This window comes from Daucus carota, chromosome 4 (genome assembly GCF_001625215.2).
Source record: "Daucus carota subsp. sativus chromosome 4, DH1 v3.0, whole genome shotgun sequence".
In the NCBI taxonomy this organism is placed as follows: Eukaryota; Viridiplantae; Streptophyta; class Magnoliopsida; order Apiales; family Apiaceae; genus Daucus; species Daucus carota.
In genome coordinates, this window is record NC_030384.2 from 9,757,230 (window position 1) to 9,780,566 (window position 23,337).

The following is a 23,337-nucleotide window of genomic DNA, read 5'->3' on the forward strand; positions in this document are numbered from 1 at the left end:
TCATAAATTAATTTAATTAATGGACATGCGATATCTTAAACATGGGGAATTTATAAGCAATTAATATGGGAGCCGAATTAAATAATTAATTTACGGAATTAGGAAAGGTAGTGCAAATATTAGTTCTTTAGTGGATAGAATTAATATTTAATGACATTGGGCCTGGCCCGGAATGTCATTGGAAGGCCTGACCTAATGATCCATGATCCCTGCTGTAGCCTATATATATTCTCGTTCTCCTAAAGCTGAAAGACACACCAAAACAAATTAATCCTAGAGTCAGAGAGAGGCAGACATTTTTCCCAAGGAGACAGCTAGGGTTTTGGGTTTTCGGAGCTTGAACGAGAGGCACACCTTGGGAGATCGAAGGCCACACTTCGTCCAAGGAGAATCAAGGAATACAGTAGAAGACGTGGATTTGAATCGCTTGCGCCGTAGCGATTAAGGTTAATATTCTGTTCGAACTTTTAATTAGTATCATAAAACGCAGGACCAAGGTCCGATTGTTCCTACACCAGGCACATACACCCCATTGGCAGCCACATCCAAACACATTTATGTTGTAAATAAGGACAAGGTCCCTTTCCGAAGGCCACAACCCGTTCCCCACGGCGTCACCAAAGATAAGAAGAAGTATTGTGACTTCCATGAATCACCCGGGCATAACACCGTGGATTGTAGACACCTTAAAGAGGAAATTGAAGAGTTGATCAGAGAAGGTTACTTGACCGAGTGGGTAAGGAAGTATAGAACTGATCACCCACCAAAGAGACGCGGCCGCTGGAGGTCACAAGTAGGCAAGGATGATGAGAAGCAAGCCGACGTTTAATTTGCGAGAGAGGGTTGTATCAGGATTATATTTGTCGGTCCATACATCGGTGGATGAAGTCGAAAAGCAATAGAGAGGTACGCTAAAGAAGCAAGGGACAACCTGCTGACCAATGTGAACTATCTCTCGGCAAGGCCTCCAAGATTGTTTAGAGGAGAAACTATGGACGTCTCTTTCACTGAGGATGACGCTAAGTGGGTACACCATCCTCACAACGACGCCTTGGTAGTCGCCATCCGCATTGCAAACTGGAATGTCCTTTGAGTGTTTGTGGATAATGGAAGCTCAGTCAGCATCCTTTACTACGACACCTATAAGAAGATGGGGCTACCAGATAAGGACATGACCGTGGAAAACCTATACTTATATGGATTTGGAGGAAAAGCCATCAAAGCCAAGCGTACCATCTGCTTGCCAGTCACCCCAGGAGAGTTCCCCCGGGTAGCCACCCAAGTGGCTGAATTTGTAATCATCGACCAAGCATCAACACACAACGCACTCATAGGACGTCCCATCTTGAAGGACATGAGAATTGTCACCTCTATCTACCATCTGACTATGAAGTTCCCCACTCCCGAGGGAGTTGGCTGTGTGAAAGGAAGTCAGTACGAGTCTCGCGATTGCTACAGCCGGTCGGTCAAAGGATTTAGAGATAGAAGGGGAGGATCACCAAAGGTAGAATAGACAGTCAATGCCCTTTACCTTGTACAATACCCAGATAGCGAAACAGAGGACATGCCTCATGTCCCGTCACCAGAAGAAAGTTAGAAAGTTAAACGAAGGAAAGGTTGTCATGGAGTTGGATTAGCCCTCACCTATTGAAGAGATCACCGAGGGCGCGCCCTCAGATCACAAGGAAACTCCGCATCAGTTTGATTTTGATCTAGACCCTAGACCACCCATGCATGTGCAGAATACGGAGCCAGTTGAAGACACAGTTGAGGTGCAAGTTACACCGGGGAGTGATGACAAGGTCCTTAAAATAGGGTCCCGACTAAGTCCTGAGGTGAGGAGCAAGCTACTAAAATTCCTAAAAGCCAACCTTGATGTGTTTTCTAGGAGTCATGAGGATATGATAGGGATCGATCCAGCCGTTATGTGCCACCATCTTAACATCGACCCTACCAAAAAAGGTGCTAGGCAGAAGCGCAGACCAATAAGTGGAGAAAGAGCCGAGGCCCTACAGGAGGAAGTAGATCGCCTAATGAAAGCCGGACTAGTAAAGGAGTCGTTTTACCCAACATGGTTGGCAAACCCAGTACTCGTGGAAAAACCAAATGGGAAATGGCGCACATGCATAGACTTCACTAACCTCAACGGGGTGTGCCCCAAGGATAGCTTTCCGCTCCCTAGAATTGATCAACTGGTAGACTCGATAGCAGGTCATGCCCTCCTTAGTTTCATGGATGCCTATTCGGGATACAATCACATTCCCATGTACGAGCCTGATTTGGAGCACACTCCTTCATCACAGATAGAGGTCTATATTGTTACATTGGCATGCCTTTTGGGCTCATCCATGTAGGCGCGACCTACCAAAGGTTGGTAAACATGATGTTCAAGGATCTTATCGGAAAGACCATGGAAGTGTACGTAGATGATATGTTGGTCAAGTCCAAGAAAGCCAATGATCATGTGACTCACCTGTCACAGATGTTCGAGATCCTGAGGAAGTATAGGATGAAGCTCAACCCCCAGAAGTGTGTGTTCGGGATAGAGTCGGGGAAATTTCTCGGTTTCATGGTCAATCACAGAGGTATTGAGGCCAATCCGGTGAAAATCAAGGCCTTGTTGGATATTAAGTCCCCAACTACTATCAAGCAAGTACAAAGCCTAACGGGAAGAATAGCCGCCCTAAACAGGTTTGTGTCAAAGTCCTCAGAGAAGTGCAAGGAGTTTTTCAAGGCCATCAAAGGTGTCTCTAAAGATTTTGAGTGGACAGTGGAATGCGAGGATGCTTTTGTGAAAATCAAGAAACAGTTGGGCGAGCCACCCCTCTTAGCCAAACCTCAGGAAGGTGAGACACTTATCCTTTATCTAGCCGTTTCAGATTACTCTATTAGTGCCGTGTTGGTAAAGGAGGACACAGAAGGTCAGTCCCCGATCTATTATGTGAGCAAGAGGTTGCTGGATGCGGAGACTCGCTACACGAGTATGGAGAAACTGGTATACACCTGGGTACATGCAACTCGAAAGTTACGACCTTACTTCCAAGCACACAAGGTGGAGGTCAGAACCGCATACCACAGATCATGCATACGCCGGTTGGGACAATTCGATCTTGATTACAAACCAAGAACCGCCATCAAGGGGCAAGCCTTAACAGACTTTATTTTGGAGTTTCCCGAAGATGGGGAAAACTCTGGCCTGTTGATCAAATACGACCCTGACCTACCATCACAACTGGGCGCCCCTGAGGAAGGAATCCCTGAACTATGGTGGATATTGCACACAGACGGAGCTGTGAACAATGAAGGAACAGGCGCGAGAATAGTACTGGTAAGTCCCAAAGGACATAGACTCTTGAATGCGATTCACTTTACCTTCCAACTATCCAACAATGAAGCAGAGTATGAGGCCTTAGTTGGAGGTTTAAAATTAGCTCTTGAAATGAAAGTAAAATGACTCGTTGTGAAGCTCGACTCGATGTTGGTAGTAGAACACATTAAAGGGGGGTATCAAGCTAAGGGGCCTAAGACGGCTATGTACCTTAAGTGTGTCCAAAGGTTGTTAGACCAGTTCGAGGAAGTACAGGTGAACAAAGTACCTAGAGAGTTCAACGGAGGCGCTGATGCCTTATCAAAATTAGGATCTCAGAAAGACGTGGCCTTGTTGGGCGTAATTCGCTTGGAAATTCAGGAGATACCTAGCATTCCCGAGCTGGATGTAATGGAGGTGGAAGACAGATCCGAAGGTCCGACATGGATGACCCCTATATGGAACTTCATCAAAGAAGGTAATCTTGATGAGGATAAGGCCGAGGGCTGAAGACTAAGATATAAAGTGGTTAGGTATGTGGAGTATGACGGGGAGTTGTATAAGAGACCTTTCAATCAGCTGCTAATGAAGTGTATAGATGGAGACGAGTGTACCCATGTGATGAGGGAGGTCTATGAGGGCATCTGTGGAAATCATTCGGGGGGGGGGTAACTCTTTAGCCATGAAGATTCTAAGACAGGGGTACTACTGACCAACCTTGAGGAGCGATGCCTTTGACTTTGCCAGAGCATGTGACAAATGCCAACGATTTTCCAACATTACCCATAACCCAGCCACATCCTTAACCACCATGACCAGTCCATGGCCTTTTGCTATATGGGGGATCGACTTGATTGGGGAACTCCCTAAATCCAAGGGAGGTGTGAAGTATGCAGTTGTAGCCGTGGACTACTTTACCAACTGGGCGGAGGCCGCACCCTTAGCCACCATCACAACCAAAAAGATAAAAGATTTCGTTTTTAACTCCATTGTTTGCAGGTTTGGAATTCTTACAAGCTGATCTCGGACAACGGAAAACAATTTGATAGCAAGGAGCTGAGGGGCCTTTGCGATGACCTTGGTATCAAGAAGGACTTCGCACCCGTGCACCCTCAGAGCAACGGACAGACAGAGGCGGTGAACAAAATCATCAAGCACACGCTGAAGACGAAGCTGGAGGATAGCAAAGAAAACTGGCCTGAGGAACTCCCAATGGTGGTATGGTCTTACAACACAACTCCTAAGACCACGACTGGGGAGTCACCGTTCGTGTTAGCTTATGGATGCGAGGCCATGGTCCCAATAGAGATTGGAGCTGTATCGTTCAGAAGAGATTACTTTGACAAACTCGACAACGACGCCAATCATAGACTTTACTTGGATATGATCGAGGAAATCAGGGCTACGTCACAGATACGATTGGCCGCTTGCCAGCAGAGGACAGCGAGGTATTACAACAGCAAGGTGAAGGCTCATCCGTTCCAGGTTGGGGATCTTGCATGTTCTCAGAAAAGTTGTGCTTAATTACAAGAACCCCTTGCATGGAGTTTTCGGTGCAAATTGGGAAGGCCCTTACAGGGTAAAAGTCATACTATGGAAAGGAACTTACAAATTGGAAGACCTAAATGGAAAGCCTGTTCCGCGCCCTTAGAACGCGGAACATTTGAAGAAATATTATCAGTAGCCGAAGGCTGCATAGACTAGCAATGACGCGAATATCATCCCTAGTGTAGGGGAGTAGTACATATATTGCTCTCTCCTAGCTAAGGCTCTTGCTAGTCCTTTTATGTCCCCTTGGAGTTAACAACTCTTCGGGACGGGTGCGGTTTCGTACTCGAGCGCATTATTTTCAGAGTATTTAGTTATGGGCCAAAGGCCATATTATGTTTCAATCATCTTTAATAAAGGCCTTGAGCCACTCTACTTCCCATACAAAGATGTGTTAAACATTTTCCTTAAACCGCTCATCTAAAATAGCCTAAAGCCACTTTAAACGGGCTTACCCTCCTCGTGATATGGTACCTATAACAGTCAGGAATAACGCATATATATGCTAGACATAATAAACTCATGTAACTAAGCATGCCAATTGGAAATCCATAGCCAATGCATGGCCTGTATGAAGGCGCGCCATCAAAGTATGGGACATCAACTAGATATCTGTTACATCTTGCGAGGCAACAAAAGCCGAGGTCGCGCCCTCCATTTATACTAAGCATGTAATACGCCAAAATATGTGCGGAAACAACATAAACATGATATAAAAGGCTAGATAACGGGCCATAAAGGGCGCGCCCTCGAAAGTCCCTATGTATATAGCAAAACGTAAACGCATCTAACAAAAAATAATCTAGCAAGATGAGATAGTAGATTAACGTAGTGAAAACGTGCAAAGTAAGTTGGGCGCGCCCATGAGGCGACCATTCAAAATAACGTTAAGTCAAATACAACTTGCGAGGCATTAAAAGTGGGCCCGCTCCTCAGAATATGCTTAAGTTTGGAATAAATAAACAATGAAGTAAACAAGCTTGAGTATTGGACGCGTGCTTCGTGACATTCTCCTGAGGGCGCGCCTGTTCTTCAACCGCCTGGCTGGTGGAAGCTTCGCCGGCCAAGATCCCCTCGAGTTCTGCTTTTTTAAAGGCAATGAGCCCCGGTTTCTCAACCTTGAAGTCCTCGATGAATTTGGCAATCCCAGAGCCAAACTTAGGGGCCCAGTCGAACTCAGGCGCGCCCGCCAGAAAAGTTGCCACATAGCTGTTAACACCTTCATTGAAGGCCGCGCCCTCGATCTTCTCTTTTGCCTCAACTGTGAGGGAGGCTTGACTTTATTTAAGCTGATTATTGACAGTAGTCAAGGCTTTTTTGGACTTCTTCAAGCTTTCAACTTCTTTTTCCAAGGGCTCAAGGCGCGCCTTCGCTTGAGTTAATATTTTCTGGCAATTCTTCCACCCCTTGTGGCCTTCTTCAGCTGGACCCTTTGTGATTTGAAGTCCTCCTTAAGCTTGGTCAGCTCCTCTTCTGCCTTTTTCATGCTGGCCGCGTCCTCGAGCCTACGCTACTCCCTGTGGTGCAGATGGACTAGTAACTCGGAGGTGCCCTTTAAGATGAAGGAATCTTTGTCTTCTTGGGTCTTCCTTCTCCATTGATAAAGCTCCTCTTCAGTTACATTGGTGTCACCAATGTCCCTAGCTTTTTGCCTCTTGTTGGGCTGCTCGGTGTTAGGCTCAGGAACATCAGGAGTGACCTTGACCAGTGAGGAGGGCGCGGATTTGTCCTGAGGTGGCTTGGAGCCCGAGGGCGCGCCCTGAGCCTGAGAAAGAGGAGTAGGTTTCTTGCGAGTGAACAAGCTAGGACGCGTCACATCTGCACAATGAACATAAAGAGAAAAGAAGTCAGAATTCTAGCCTTTTATACAAATGTGCAACGCCGCGTCCTCCATACCGAAGGCGCGCCGTCATGGGAACTAAAGATAATTTAAGCCGGAAGCAAATAAGTGCGAGCACAAGTATAAGAAAAAGAAAAATAAAATAAAATCACATTATGTGGCGAAGATAGGTTAAATACGGAGATGTGTTTTGTTTGTAAAAGGGCGCGCCTTAGGCGGCGCGCTGGTATTTATACCATCTTCGTAGTTGTTGTCCGAATCACTGACTTCGCGCCTTTTTCTCACTACACCATAAATGGCCTATCGCAACGCCACAGTCGTGAATGCTGCTAGGTTATGTTACCTTAGCCATACCAACTTTACCCTATCACAACATTTTGTTTTTTATGTTAGCTTAACAACAAACGTGATGTTGCCTTTGCTAGAACTTGTGTGAGGTTGCAACATTCATGCAAATATGTTAGCTTAGGCTATTATAAGGTATATATACTATTTTTTTTAAATATAATTAAAAATAAAATAATTATTTTTTATTAAAATAAAAAATATGTAATTATAAAACTAAATGTATTTAAAATTTTAAAATAAGTTTAAAAAATTGATTAAATAAGTAAATTTATGTAAAAGTAATTATTTGGGGTTTTCAAAGATTAATATATTAATTTTTTCATAAAATTAAAGCAAAGGTAATTATTTATATTAAATAATAAATAAATAATATATTTTATAAGTGTTAAAATATATATATATATATATAAGTATACAAAATTTTAAAAAAGATAAAAATTATCAACAAAGTAAATTATTATTTTTTAATATTGATAAAAATATTTGTTTACTATATATATATATATATATATATATATATATATACACACAAATTAAGTAAATAATTATTTGTTATAAATATATATATATATATATATAGTAATTAAAATAATAATATATTACTAAAATTTAAGAATTTACATATATATATATATATAACTACTTATTTTAAGTATTAATTTATCTTATTTAACATGTACAAAAATAGAATTTAAAGAGGCACACATCCCGGTGAATTGTTTGAGCAGTTTACAGCGGCAAAAATACCGTCTTCTCTTTGACCCTTATCTTCTTTTAACAGAACATTTAACTCTCCTTCAACTCTGTATCTCTCTTGTAATTCTCTTTTCCACTCTCTTACACTTCTCTCTCGCTACATAAATCCTCACTTCTTCAATACAATTCTTCTAAGTAATATCACGCACTTGGCTTCTTCAGCCCTGGTAATTGGGAAACTTCTCAAGATCTGGTTTAGTCATTGGGTTGACTGGATTAAAATTAGGGATTCTTCTTTAAATTGCGGTTTTTGAATTTTTGCTATAATTGATTCTATTTTCTTACTCTTAATTAATCGATCCTCTCTTTTGTTGCAGGGAATCGAAGCTTAAAATTTAGTGGATTTGTGCTTTTATTTGAGTTTTGGATCATTGGAGCTAGGGGTTAGTAGACTTCTATGTTTAGTTTGACTTTGGTATCAGTTTTGTGCTTCGAATTCAGGTATTACCCTTTTAATTTTTAGTAAGCGTGTCTATTTTTAGTGGGTGTGTATTTCATGGGATACAAGTTGTTAACGGAGAAAACTAGTAGGTTAACAAAGATGAGGTTCGCGGCGTGGATCAAGATTTCTGTTGGCGAGAATGTAGGAGATGGTTGGTTGTTTGTTATAGAGGTGGCTGCAATTGTAAGCAAAGGGTTCAAGATTGCTAACTGGAATAGCTCTCAAGAATGATCGATGCCTACAATCTGCCTACGTACCCCTATTTATAGGGGATCAAGCCGTTACGTAGTTCTTTCTCCTAAGAGACCCATGCGGGCTGGGCCTCCCCTTCTAGAATCTTCTTCCCGGAAGGGGCCCAATACGATGAGGCCTAGCCATTTGGGCTTACCCCAAATGCAAGGGCGCTCTCCTACTCCCCGACAGGGACAACCCGCCAGACTACAGAGATAGGACCTCCCGGGGTGTCTTCTTCCCTATCCTCTACCTCCCAAGGAGGACAACTCCCTAGACTACAAGGTAGGGTCTTCTTAATTTAACAATGAGATCTACCTGTGCTCAAGGGCGTCCCCTTAAACATAAAGTACCTCTCACTGCCCTTCAAAACTATGACAAAATGAACTTTCCTTGGCAAGTGGGCGCGCCTAAAGATAGGGCGCGCCCTATCTTTTGACAGGGTTACCCTGAGACTGGAGTGATCTTGACTTTCTTGGGCTGAACAAACCTCCTTTGATGGGCTCGGCCTATTTAGCTGATCTTGACAAATTCGCATATAACAACTACCCCCCAGATCTTGGTAATATTGAAAATGTTGGCGAGATCTCTTTGCCTTCTGTAAACATCTTTCCTCTGTCTATCTAACTCTTCTTTAAATTACCTTTGTACGTCTTCTAGCAAATTTGGGCGTGACCAGATTGGGCGCGCCTTGTGTTGCCAATCGTTGAAGCCCTAACGCGAACAGCTGTACCCCACTATTTTCTGTTATTTTTGATTTATTTGAATTCTTCCCCTTTTCTTTTTTCTTCTTTTTTTTTTTTTTTTTTTTACCCGGGTATAAATACCCGACCTCTTCCATCCTCCTTCATTTTTACTTTCTCAATTTTAAAACCCTCGTCGCCGTCGCACCTTCTTCGAGCTCCACAGCCTTCGTCCGAGCTTCATTCTTCTTTCTGAGACCAGCCCAGAGTTCGCCACATCTTAAGGTACACGCCCATGCCTTTATCCTTTTATTTCACCGAGTCATTTGTTAGTTCTGAGCATGTGTCCTTTCGTCTTCTTCAGTGTTCTTCGAATGTTGATTGTATGTATATATGTATGTATCATCGTTTGATCTTGTTTCCTAGTATCTTGTTGCTTGAAACATATGTTAGTGATATCTGAAATATGGGATATTGATATTAGGCGCGCTTCGTAGGGAAAGCTATGTAGTTTCTCGCCTTTCTAATAGATGCGTGTAATTGAGCCCATATATAACTTGCGTCCCTACGTTCTCTATGGTTCTCTACTTTCCTAATCATGGCGCGCCCTATCTCATGGCGCGCCTCTTCCCTTAATGTTATATAGCTGTCTAATTCTTCCGTACTTCTTTGGGATCAATCCCTCTGCACATGTTATCTCTTTTCCAGTCTTTTTGTTATATTGTTACTCCTTCTTCCCCTACTTCATCTGCATCTCGGCGCGCCCAGTGATCTCAATTCAATTTTCTTTCTTTTGCAGCTGGCTAATCTGGGCGCGCCATATCTTCCTTCACCTATTCCATTAAGATCCCTTGCTCCTCAATTTCCCGTGGCTATGGCTGAGAGTGGAGCTTCTTCCCCTGAGTTGCAAGAAACCAACCGGGTGGACATTAATGATCTTTTAGACCAAGACGAGCGAGATCTTCGTAGTTCTTTTAAAAAGACTCACGTTGTTAGCTTTGATGAGGATCATCCAGACAACGTTATGGAAGAGGAAGTAGGAGATGAGATTAATGAAGATGATGAAGATTCTGAAGAAGCCGCAGCTGAGGAGGAGGCCAGAACTTTTTATCATGCCATGGAAGAAGAAGACTCATCAAATGAGGCGCGCCCTCCTTCTCCTGTTCCTTCTCCTAACCCCTACGCTCATCCCCGGATATTAGATAGTGAGCTGGATTTCGACTGGGATGAGGAAGAAGAAGTTCGTGAAAGTCTTAAAGCCAAACGACGGAAGAAAGCAGGTAAACTGGCCTGTGTGGGATTATCTTCGACTGCTTCCAAGGCTGAGATTGAATGGTGTCTCAGATATTACGATAAAGGATGCATCTGGGCGCGCCTCACCCTGGGATGAGACCTCACATTTTTGATTACAACCCCAGACTCCGTATCCCTAGGATGGTCCTTACGCCGAAGTTGGTTAAGTTAGGTATCGGCCCTCCTCTTCATCCCTATTTTAAATCAATAATTGAATGGTTTGATATTGCACCAATCCAGTTGTCTCCTAATGGCTGGAAGCTAGCCATTGCTTTGTATATGTTGTACCAAGATCATAATAACCGTGCCCCTACCATGGAGGACTTGAGCTTTTTCTTTAGATTGGGCGCATCCAGCCTAGGCTATTACTACCTAGTAGTTTGGAAAACTCATAATTCTACTGGATGGTCTGAGGGAAAGACAAGCAACGAGAAAAAATGGAAGGAGCCTTTCTTCTATACCTGGCCAGACGAAAGGGTCAGGACCCAATTCAACACTACTCCTAGTAAGTTTTTAATTAGGCGCGCCTTATCTTTGTAACCTCCTGTATTTTCTATACTTAAATAATTCTTTCATATGTCTAGTTGAGCGAAAACAATCTGTTCTCACGGGGCGCGCCAAAAGAAGAGCAGAAAATATTATTAATCTTCCGTACGAGGCTAAGATTATTAATCATCTTGTTACTACGGAGCGTTTAAAAGAATATGGCTTTCTGAGCAACGCGGTAGGATCAATTTGCTCTTACCAGGACTTCTACGGAGGTCGTCCTATCAAGAGGAAAGCCAAAGAGGTCGAGGAAATCGAGGTTGAGGAAGAGGAAGATTATTCTGATGGTGTTACAGATCAGGGCGCGCCTGATTATGGTTACATCCTTTATCTTGACTTATATATCTGCCTGTACTTTTGTATTCTTTTACTGTTATCTTGCCTATCTAATTGTCTTTATTGCTGCCTTGCTTTAATTTTCGCGTGTATACTCATACATACGTACTTGTATCCCGGACTAATCTTTCTTTTATGTATTTTCAGACATGTCTCTTCCAGGTGGATTTGGTTTGAAGACTGGGCGCGCCCAGTCTGGAGGCGCGTCTGGTTCTAAAGCTGTCAATAAAGTGTCTGTGGGCCAATCTATTTCCCAAAGATCCCCTCCAAAAAAGAAGGATCTGGAAAAAAGGAAACCTAATGTTATTAATCTTGAGTCTTCCAAGAGACCTAAAGTGGCGAACCTTACTCCTGAATCTTCATATGAGGCCCCGGTCACTGCTGCAGGTGATTGGTTTGGTCGGATGGCTGACACTTACTTTGGTCCAGGCAGGTTTCACAACTGGCAGCAGCGAAATGGAGAACAAGCGGCTGAAGCATGCAGGCGCGCCGCGGGCGAGCTGTTTTTTCACTTGACTTGCAATCCTTCTGACTCGGAAAAACTCAAAGCGCTCCTGGATACCGCTAATGAGGAAAATGCTGAGTTGAAGAAACAACTGGCGACTGCCAACAAGGACAAAGCTGAATTAGAGAGGTATAAGTCCAGGGCTGAGAAGGATATTCCTCGTTTGAAGCTGGATGCAGACAATCTTAGGACAGAGCTAAATAAAACAGCTCAGGAACTTACTGCTGCTAGTGGGCGCGTCCTTTCTCTGGAAACTAAAGTTGAGGACATGGAGAATCAACTTGCTGTAGCCCATGAAACATTTTTTGCTGAGGGGTTCAGAAGTTATGTGACAGGATTTTTGGCTGTGGATCCAGATTATGACTGGGGAAAGTTCGTCCCATCCACCAGAACCTGGATTGAAGAATTCAAGACAGAGCAGGCCAAGGCTATTGAAGAGAAAAGGATGGAAATCGAGCTTGAAGCTGCATCAGAATCTGCTAAGAAATTTCTTCAACAACCTTCTCCTCAAGATGGGACGCGCCCAGATGGTGAGGTGAACGATCAAGTCCTTCAGCTAGAACAAGCTGCTACTGAAAATGTTAACCAAGATAACCTAGTCTCTGAAACCGTCCTTTCCCAACAGGGTAATCTTGATTCTTCTCAAGATCAAGTATGACTTTTTTTTTTATATTTAATCGTTCTGGATTTTATTTGGGCGCGGGACCCTGTAACCCTGCAAATTGTTCTAACTTATGACTTTTGGGACTTGCTTATTTGATTTTTGGGGCGCGCCCTTCCGTACTGATCCCCTAATTATTGAATGTCCCTTTCCATAATTTGTCTGTTCTTGCACTTAATTATCAACTGCTTTTGTTCATTTTTCTTATACTTCATCATGTATATGAGAATCTCCCTGACTATGCTTGTGTTATAAAATTCTTACAAGGAAACACGTGGCGCGCCGTATCACTTGGCGCGCCCAGCCTTGATCTCACTTAAGTCAGAAAGAGCAGTTGGTCTAATATGTATATTGATCGTTTTGCTTCAGTACTTTTCCCGCGGGCTTATTCTTAATCAGAATTCTTAAGAGGGGTTACTGTCTTTGACAACTCAGTATTCTTTCAAGTTGTTAGCAAGTAGGCGCGCCCCATGTTTGGGCGCGCCCTGTGTTTGCAGGCAGTAAAAATGAATGAAAAAGTCTTGCCATTATATACTGAAAAGTGATTACACAAGGTGTTCTTCCTCATCTAAGGTCTACATGCTATTCCTATTAGCAGAGTCCATATTGTTCTTATTGATAATACTTCTTCAAGTGCTCAGCATTCCATGCCTTGGAGATGGGCTCACCCTGCATGTCTTCCAAGTAGTATGCTCCTCCAAAGATCTCAGCCCGAATGCGGTAGGGTCCTTCCCAATTTGCCCCGAACACTCCGTGACCTGGCACCTTCATTCCCGGCATCATCTTGCGCAATACTAAGTCTCCCACTTTGAACGGTCTAGGCTTGACTCGACTGTTGTAGAATCGAGCTGTCCTTTGTTGGTATGCTGCCAACCTAACTTGCGACTCCCTCCTGACTTCCTCCAACATATCTAGATGTAGCCTCTGGTTAACAACATTGTCCTCTTCCTGGAAGTGGTCTCTCCTGAAGGAACCTGCTCCGACCTCCACCGGAACCATTGCTTCACAACCATAGGTCAACATGAACGGCGACTCCCCAGTGGTTGTCCTTGGCGTAGTATTGTATGACCATAGTACCATTGGAAGCTCCTCCGGCCAATCACCTTTCTTCTCTTCCAACTTGGCCTTCAGCGTGTGTTTGATGATCTTGTTGATTGCTTCAGTCTGTCCATTGCTCTGTGGATGATCCACAGCTGCAAAGTTCCTCCTTATATTCAAGTCATCACATAACTTCTTCAATTCTCTGCTATCAAATTGTTTCCCATTATCAGATATCAATTTGTATGGGATACCAAATCTGCACACGATTGAATTGAATACAAAACTTGTTATCTTCTTAGCAGTAATGGTTGCTAGAGGCGCGGCCTCGGCCCATTTTGTAAAGTAATCTACTGCCACTACTGCATACCTGACTCCTCCTTTGGCTTTCGGAAGCTCTCCAATAAGGTCTATCCCCCATAAAGCGAATGGCCATGGACTGAGTAACGGAGTCAGACTTGCTGCAGGACGAGATGAATATGTGGCAAATCGCTGGCACTTGTCACATGCTTGCACGAACTTGCTTGCTTCACTCCTCATAGTTGGCCAGTAGTATCCTTGCCTAAGGATTTTCAGTGCAAGTGAACTACCCCCCGAGTGATTGCCGCATATTCCTTCATGCACTTCCCTTAAGATATAATTGCACTCTTCCCCTGCAATGCACTTCAGCAGCGGCTGGTTGAACCCTCTCTTATACAAGACACCATCGTATATTACAAATCTCGCTGCTTTGTATCTGAGATTTCTGGCTTCCTTTACACTTTCCGGGAGCTGACCCTCCTGGATGAACCTAAGTATAGGGGTCATCCAGTTATCCACAACTTCATCCTCCACCTCCATCAGATCTTCTCTGAACCGGGTGACCTTCTGTGCTTCTGACACACTTGGCTTCTCCTGAACACAGAATTGGATAGTCCCTAATAACTTGGTGTCCCTTCTGGAACTGGCCTTGGCTAATGCATCAGCACCTTCATTTTTCTCGCGAGGAACCTTTTCCAAATGTACCTCTTTGAACCTTTTCATTAACTCTTGTGTATGGGTCATGTATAAGTTCGTCCTCCATCCTCGAGCTAAGAACCCCCCATTTACCTGGTGGACCACCAACATTGAATCACTATACACAATAAGGTTCCTAGCCCTCATTTCCACAGCTAGGGCTAGACCATTGATCAAAGCCTCATATTCTGCATCGTTGTTGGTTGCGGGGAACCCTAGGTGGATGGCACTCAACAACCGACACCCCCCGGGACTAACCAAAACTATACCAACTCCAGCTCCATCAGAGTTGGCAGCTCCATCAACATGCAAGTTCCACCATGTGTCATCCTCCACCAAAAGACCTTCAATGGGTTCAACAACTGGACTATACGGTACTATTGCCCACTCCTGAGCATCATCCTCAAATTCCAATAAGAAATCAGCCAGGGCTTGGCCTTTGATAGTAGCTCTAGGCTTATAATCCAAGTCAAACTGTCCTAGCTCAACAGCCCACTTCATGAGTCTTCCCGTTGCTTCTGGTTTATGCATAATCTGACGGAGAGGGTATGAAGTTCTTACCTCAACCTTATGAGCCTGAAAGTATGGACGAAGTTTCCTCGCTGCTAAGACCAAGGAATATACCAACTTTTCCATGCTAGTGTATCTTGTCTCAGCATCCAATAGCCTTTTGCTAACATAATACACCGGGAACTGGACATCCTTCTCCTCCTTTACAAGAACGGCGCTGACCGAGTATCTTGAAACAGCCAGGTATAAGATCAGTGTTTCCCCTTCTACAGGCTTGGCCAAGAGAGGTGGCTTTCCCAATTGCTCCTTTATCTTTTGGAAGGCCTCTTCACATTCATCCGTCCATACAAACGTTTTCCCAGCCTCCTTGATAGCCGTAAAGAACTCCTTGCATCTGTCTGAGGACTTAGACACAAATCTATTTAATGCCGCTATCCTTCCCGTAAGGCTCTGAACCTGCCTCACATTCTGAGGAGACTTCATATCGAGTAATGCCTTGATTTTTGCAGGATTAGCTTCGATTCCTCGATGATTTACCATGAACCCCAAGAATTTACCAGACTCAACTCCAAATACACACTTCTGGGGATTCAACTTCATTCGATACTTCCTAAGTATGTCAAACATCTCAGACAAGTGCCGAATGTGATCTTGCGCCTCCTTGGACTTAACCAACATGTCATCTACATAAACCTCCATAGTCTTACCGATCTGGTCTTTAAACATCATGTTCACAAGGCGTTGGTAGGTTGCGCCAGCATTGATCAGTCCAAATGGCATCCCTATATAGCAATACAACCCCCTGTCTGTTATAAATGAGGTATGTTCTTGATCTGGCTCATGCATGGGGATCTGATTGTATCCTGAATAGGCATCCATGAAACTCAGCAAGGCATGTCCAGCTGTGGCATCCACCAACTGATCTATCCTTGGGAGTGGGAAACTATCCTTTGGGCATGCTTTATTTAAATCAGTGAAATCAACACAGGTTCTCCACTTCCCATTAGGTTTCTTGACAAGGACCGGGTTAGCCAGCCATGTAGGGTAGAATGACTCCTTGATAAGCTTAGCACCCAACAACCGGTCAACCTCTTCCTTTAATGCTTGGGCCCTTTCTCCACTAACAGGTCTTCTCTTCTGTCTCATCCCTTTCTTGGTAGGGTCAATGTTTAAATGGTGACTCATTACTTCTGGGTCGATCCCTACCATATCAGCATGACACCAAGCAAAAACATCCAAGTTGCTTCTTAAGAAACGGATAAGGCTTGCCTTCAACTCTCCTTTCAGCTTAGACCCTATCTTCAATGTTTTGGCCTCTCTGGCCTCCCCAACCTGGATTTCAACGGTATCTTCAGCTGGCCCAGTCTTGGTTGACTCTAGGGGCAGCCTTGGGTCTAGATCAGACTCCTCTTTGGTTCCAGATGTCTCCCCTTTTTCCCATATAGAGCAAGGCTTAAGCTCGGCATCTGAATCTACTTCCATCGGTTCTTTCCCTTTTGATTGCCCGAGATTATCTCCTTCATCAGGAAATTGGACAAAGTAAGTCATATTGATCTCCCCACCAGTGTTGGCAGCGAAGGGCTCTTTCAGTGGTCTACTCTTCTTGAAACCTTTAAGGGATTGCAGGTAACATTCTCTGGAGTCATATCGGCATCCCCTTACAACTCCAATCCCTCCAGGTGTTGGGAATTTCATAGACAAATGATATATCGACGTGACCACTCTCATTTCTTTCAGTAACGGTCGCCCAATAATGGCGTTGTGTGATGAGTCGTGATCCACAATCATAAAATCCATCACCTGAGTGGATGAGCATGTTCCTTCTCCTAGAGTTACCGGGAGCCGAATGGTCCCTTTTACCTTTACAGCCTCTCCACCAAATCCATAGATATAGACATCTTCAACTTTCATATCCTTATCAGGGAGACCAAGCTTCTGGTAGGTGCCATAATAAAGAATGTTGACAGAGCTTCCATTATCAACGAGCACGCGGTGAACATTCATCGGACCAATACGAAGGGCGATCACTAGGGCATCATTATGCGGGTGGTGAACCCATCTGGCATCTTCTTCTTTTGCTTCCTTTGCATATCTCTCCATAGCCCTGGTCCCCTCACCGGCCAAATGTGGCCCTCCGAAGATGACATGAATGCTTCCTTCTTTAACGAACTGGATGTCCTCTTGCTTTCCCCTCTCTTGATCGCCAGTATAGCCAAGCCCCCTTCTGTCCTTGGCTCGAATATCTCGTCGGGACCGGGCTTCTCGTACTATCCACTCATTAAGCTGGCCTTCTTTGATTAGCAGCTCAATCTCTTCTTTCAGTTGTCTACATTCATGGGTATCATGCCCGGTTGATTCGTGGTATTCACAGTACTTGTCCTTATTTTTGGCTTGCCAAGAATTTAGTGGAGCTGGCCTGCGGAAGAGTCCCTTGTCACGATTAACTTCGAAGATGTGATCGATTGGCGCGGCAAGTGGTGTCCAGCGATCTTCCCTTTCTTCATGATCTCGAGGAGGTGTATAATTCCTTCTATACATGGTGTTGACCCGGTTGGGACTTCGTCGCCTCCCCCTTTGTTCTGGACTTGGGGACCGGTCCCTTCTCTTTTGTCGGGCCTTACCCGGGCTTCTCTCATTCTTTCGACTCTCAGCCAATGACTGTTCAACATTCTTATATGCCTCAGCCCTTGCATATAAATCTGCCAGAGACTTGGGATCATTGCCTTGCAAGTGCTTCCAAAAATCAGTTCCCACTCGAAGCCCAGCCACCAAGAAGCTCTTCAGTGTCTCATCAGTTGCCCCCCGAACGTTGGACGACTCTGCATTGAAACGTTTGAAGTAGGCATGAAGAGTCTCCCCTTCCTTTTGTTTGATGTTTGCCAGAGTGGTGACTGGTGGAGCGTACTTGACGGTTGCCTGGAACTGAGTCAAGAACATAGTCTGCATGCTTGTCCAAGAAGTGATGGATGCTGGTTCCAATTTCCGGAACCATTGGTAGGCACTGTCTCTGAATGTGGCCGCAAGAAGTCTACACCTGACAGGGTCCGGTATCTGGTAGACGCCCATCTCAACATTGAATCTTCCAAGAAACTCTACAGCATCTGAGTTGCCGTGAAACTTTAAATCGGAGGTGGTGTTTCTGTAATTGGCTGGGAGCGGAGCCTCTATCACCTCAGCAGAGAATGGTGATAGGGCTTGGCTTGAAAGAGACATTTGGCTTCCGTCGAAATGTGCCAGAAGTTTCCTTAGGCTGTTGACATCAATAGCTCCGATGCCTGGAATGGTCTGAACGTTTGGCTGTGACAGAGTCATTGATGGTAGTGTTCCGGTAGCCATGAGATCACTTGCCGTGGCAAGAAGATTGGATTGATTAGCGTGAGTCTGAGCAGATGGGGGCGCATTGGCCTGAGATGAGGCTTGAATATGCGGATTGGCATGAGCATTGGCCTGAGACGAGGCTTGAATGTGTGGATCGGCAATGGTCTGATCAAGATTTGCCTAACCATTCATTATTACATATTCTACTACTACCAGAACGAAATATAATATAACTTTTACGATAATTTACAAAGAGGAGACAAGAAAAGAACCTGATGATGAGTCTTTCCGTTGCCCGGAGACGTCGCATGCTCGCGCGTTCCTCCCTGACCCTGCCGTCCTTCAAGCACGATCGGGTCTCGCTCCGATCTTCCTCCCAAACCACGGGGTTCTTGTTCTTGCGATCTGTCATAGCTTCTTGAGTCTGATCCATGCGGAATCTCCTTCCTATGTCCTTCTCGACCCGTGCCTGCCGTTCTTGACCCAGTACTCGCATATTCAGGTCTGCTTTCAAGATCTTTGATCAGGGCCAAAAGATCCGCCCTACTGACTCTTCCTCTGTATCTCTCCGCCAGAGCGTTAACATCTCGACTGGCCTCCTCCAGATGTGCAGTCGCTCGTCTATCTTGCGGGGGTCTTCCTCCGTCCCTGGCGCCCTCTCCTCCGGCGGTAGTTTGGCCGCCTGACGCGAATAAGTTTCGTGGGACAATCACAGGCCTTCTATCATCGCGATGGCCTGACTGACTTTCCTCTTCAAAGGGCTGCTTCCCGGAACGATGTGTTCCGGGAACAAGGGACTCCAGTTGCGCGACTCGCTCTCTGAGCCCTTGCTGTTCTCTCGCTTCGTTTCTCAAGTAGTGCAACTCTTTGAGTAACTCCTCGTTGCTTATGAATACCGGCGGCGAGCCGGGGATGGGGCGTCTCATAACGCCAGACTCTCCGTCTGTTATGATGATTGCCCTGTCTTGAGAGGCGTTCCCGACCGGCGTGTTGTCGACGGGAGGGTTATCGCCTATCCCTGATCTAGGATCGGGGGGTTGATTCCCGCCGGGCGTTGTCTCGCCGTGATTCGACATCTTTCTCCTTGATGGAAAATCTTGAACGATCCCCTCCTTCTAGCGCCAATTTGTTAACGGAGAAAACTAGTAGGTTAACAAAGATGAGGTTCGCGGCGTGGATCAAGATTTCTGTTGGCGAGAATGTAGGAGATGGTTGGTTGTTTGTTATAGAGGTGGCTGCAATTGTAAGCAAAGGGTTCAAGATTGCTAACTGGAATAGCTCTCAAGAATGATCGATGCCTACAATCTGCCTACGTACCCCTATTTATAGGGGATCAAGCCGTTACGTAGTTCTTTCTCCTAAGAGACCCATGCGGGCTGGGCCTCCCCTTCTAGAATCTTCTTCCCGGAAGGGGCCCAATACGATGAGGCCTAGCCATTTGGGCTTACCCCAAATGCAAGGGCGCTCTCCTACTCCCCGACAGGGACAACCCGCCAGACTACAGAGATAGGACCTCCCGGGGTGTCTTCTTCCCTATCCTCTACCTCCCAAGGAGGACAACTCCCTAGACTACAAGGTAGGGTCTTCTTAATTTAACAATGAGATCTACCTGTGCTCAAGGGCGTCCCCTTAAACATAAAGTACCTCTCACTGCCCTTCAAAACTATGACAAAATGAACTTTCCTTGGCAAGTGGGCGCGCCTAAAGATAGGGCGCGCCCTATCTTTTGACAGGGTTACCCTGAGACTGGAGTGATCTTGACTTTCTTGGGCTGAACAAACCTCCTTTGATGGGCTCGGCCTATTTAGCTGATCTTGACAAATTCGCATATAACACAAGTATATGTATATATGTTGTTATTTGTATGCGTGGGTGGGTGTTTTTTAAATATTTGTTTGTGTTTATAGGTTTTATTTTGTTCTTGATTTGTAAGTTTTTAATTTAGTTGTCTCCCTAACTCTCTTACTATTAACATTGTCATGTTACTTGTGAGATCTGATTTACTTACAAAAAACATACTACATATTGTTTTCGTGTTTCAGATTTTAAACCAATAGATTATGGTTGTTAACATGTAATTTATCAATTTAATATTGACAAAATTAATGAGCATCATATCGAGACTATTTCTGGCCATGGCAGTGGAGTGAGACTATTGACACTATTGCAAAGACCACATGTTTTATACAATCTGCAAATTAATGATGCGGATCATGGTACTTCTATCTCATAATAAATTAAAATTTTTAATGTAAGAAAGTTTTACATTTATTATTGCACGTACTAAACATCCTTTTTCTAAATGTCTTTATTCTTTGAAAATATCTTGTAATATTTATTAGAAATTTCTCGTTTAAAACCTTAAAATTGGTTACTGGTACTTATATTTAGATGCTTAGATATGCTTTGAGAAGTTTTTAACTGATTTGTAATTAGTTGGCTAATTTGAACTCCAAAACTAGGGGATAGCGTTATCAAGTAAACATAGTACAGGACATGACTGTTCTCCACATCTATTGCATATTAGGAATAATGATGGGAACACTGCAGAAGACTTGTTGCCGAAAGACTACAAAAATAAACAACAAGCAGCTGAGAAAGCAGGGAAAGAAATGAATCAAGGCTTAATGGTTGTGGCAGCATTGATTACCACTGTGAGTTTTGTTGTTGTTTTCAGTCTTCCTGAAGGATTTGATCAAAATAAAGGGAATACCCTGTTTTTTTTAACAGAGAAGGTCATCGTCATGATTTAAATTTGTTTCTAAGGTATGTCAGTCTTACTTTCTTTGCTTCTTTGATTGCCTTGGGAACCCTTTTGTCAACTCAGTTATAGTTTACGTGTCTTATATAACATCAAACTTTATCATCTGACAATTTTTTTCCTAAAAGAGGTTCTCTACTTTTATATCTAAGAACTTCTGGCTTTTTCATTTTCTATTATTTTTAACTTAATTGAATATGTATTCCAGATTTCATATATGCATAAATTTTACATTATTTTTCATCTCAACAATTAATCTGGTTGCGTTTAGCCTTGTAATTTTGATGTAGTGCTTTGCATGTGGCTAGTATAGTTTTGCATCTTTATTTCCTCTAAACACACACATCTAGATAGATTTGCACAAATTTTAATACTAGTCGATTGCAATAGTATAAGTATTCAGAGCTCTCATTTCTCAGGTGAACATTAACCACTCAACCAATTATTTCAGCTAGTAATTATTAGTCATGTCATCGCAATTGAGAATTTGGAAGCAGAGAAATAGATTTCCACAGCAAAGCACAAGTCCCCTTTTGAATACTGTGATTGCAACAAGTATGTTGATTATAGTTATGAATGTAGTTTAACTCCTAAGCTAGATGGGAGAAGTCAAATTCGAAATGTCTAGGCAGAACACATGTACGACCACTAATGCAGATTAACTTGTAAACATACATCTAACTAGTTGTAAATATTGAAGTGTGTAGTGTTTGAATCACTATATAAAGTTAAAGAATGGAAGTGTTTTCAGATTATATGGTTGCGGAATATTTAGTGGAAACTGTTCATTTTTTATTTTTGCTCAATTACTTGTCATGCATGGTATAGATTTTTACTATCTCACTTTTCTTAAAAAGAAAATTGTTGGCTGTCATTGGTAATTGGTGGTACGCCTTATGGTGGTTGACTGCAGCAATTTTATATGTTTTAAGGTTACTTTCTTTTTTTACAGAATTTTGGGAATGCCTTAGAAGTACAAGAACCTGTTGAAGAAGAGCAACATGGCAAACCAATAACCTCCGAATTTGTATCTACGCACTCTGAGATTTCAGAAAGAGAAGCAACTACAGATTGGTCAAGTTCAGAGTATAACACACATTCTGTTGGAAATTTAGACACTGTATTAATTTGTGAGAAATACCGGTTAAGTCAAACCGCGTAAGTAGAAGAAAGAAAATCTTGTTTACAAATATCTATTGTAGTTAGTTTATGTAGATTTATACTGGTTTGCATAGGTTTTAGTATAATGATGCTTGGCTTTCGGGTTGTGTAGTGATATTGTTTGGATTATGATTTAGCTAGTGGGTATGTATGTTTGGAGTGATTTATGTTATTGATTGTGTAATATACTGATAAATTGGAATAAATGGTTTATTATATTTTTAGAATGTTTTAGTATATGCTTTAATATAGGTGTAATATTTGAAAAATAAGAGGGATCATATTATTGCCACACTGTGGGGCCCACAATGGGACCCATTATTTAAAAAGGAAAAGATTTACTCCAAGGTAACATAATTTTATGTTGGAGTAGGAGAGTAAAATGTTGGCTTAAATAGTCTATGCTAACATATATATTTTGTTGCTTTAGGAAAAGTAAATGTTGCCTTAGACCCCCTAGGGCAATGGCGAAAATCCTATCACAAAATAAATGTTGCCTTAGCCCTTTTATGGGCCTTTAGCAACATATAAACCCCCTGCTGCAACAGAAATTTTATGTTGCAGAAGGCATTTTATGGTGTAGTGTCTCTTCATTCCTTTTGATTTCTCCCCAACAGCACGGCCATCTATGAACTTCTTGAACTTTACTTTGGTGCCCACTTCTTTGGGAAGAAGGCCGACCTTAATTAAGTTCTCTTCTGTGACTACGGAAGGAATGTTCCTTTCTGCACTGGGAAGTTCAAGGACCTTGGTGGCTCGAACACTTTCTTCCTCGGTGAGAATAATTTTTTGATGATTTACTGAAAAGAGGTATGGCGTTTAACAAACTGAAATGCTTAACAAGCATAGAAGGAATGGAGGGCGCGACCTCTCCTTTGAAGTATGAAGGGCGCGCCCATGTAAAAAAAAGAGAAACCTTACAAGGAAAGGGGTAAACTAAGTAGTGACTCTTAGGGCATTGTAAACATAGAAAAATGTTTCTTTCCATTTCTTCACATGTGTGTTTCTTCCCTCAGAGAGCCCTTTTTTATTGTGTTCATGCTGAACAACTAAGTAG

General features: G+C 43.3%; 1 protein-coding gene and 1 long non-coding RNA gene across 3 annotated transcripts; both read left to right on the plus strand.

The window, feature by feature from the left end:
• The first annotated feature begins 1,150 nt into the window (after positions 1-1,150).
• Positions 1,151-2,354, plus strand: LOC108203373 (uncharacterized). The gene is made up of 2 exons (XM_017372281.1): positions 1,151-1,504; positions 1,743-2,354. Exons 1-2 carry the CDS (start codon positions 1,151-1,153, stop codon positions 2,352-2,354), a joined length of 966 nt encoding a protein of 321 aa, XP_017227770.1.
• A 5,440-nt stretch (positions 2,355-7,794) lies between these two features.
• On the plus strand, positions 7,795-22,507 carry LOC135152014 (uncharacterized). 2 transcript variants are annotated; one of them, XR_010291074.1, is made up of 4 exons: positions 7,795-7,966; positions 8,117-8,240; positions 20,886-21,124; positions 22,072-22,507. It is a non-coding gene; the product is annotated as an uncharacterized LOC135152014 (long non-coding RNA). The 2 variants fall into 2 exon arrangements; XR_010291075.1 differs by having other exon boundaries at positions 7,806-7,966; positions 20,886-21,012.
• The last annotated feature ends 830 nt before the right edge of the window (positions 22,508-23,337 follow it).

What these genes read in the sequence shown, in the direction of transcription:
- LOC108203373 (XM_017372281.1), top strand. Translation starts at nt 1,151, where the DNA reads ATGGGGCTACCAGATAAGGACATGACCGTGGAAAACCTATACTTATAT. An exon ending in GAAGGGGAGGATCACCAAAG is followed by an intron (nt 1,505 to 1,742) that starts GTAGAATAGACA and finishes ATGCATGTGCAG; the next exon opens with AATACGGAGCCAGTTGAAGA.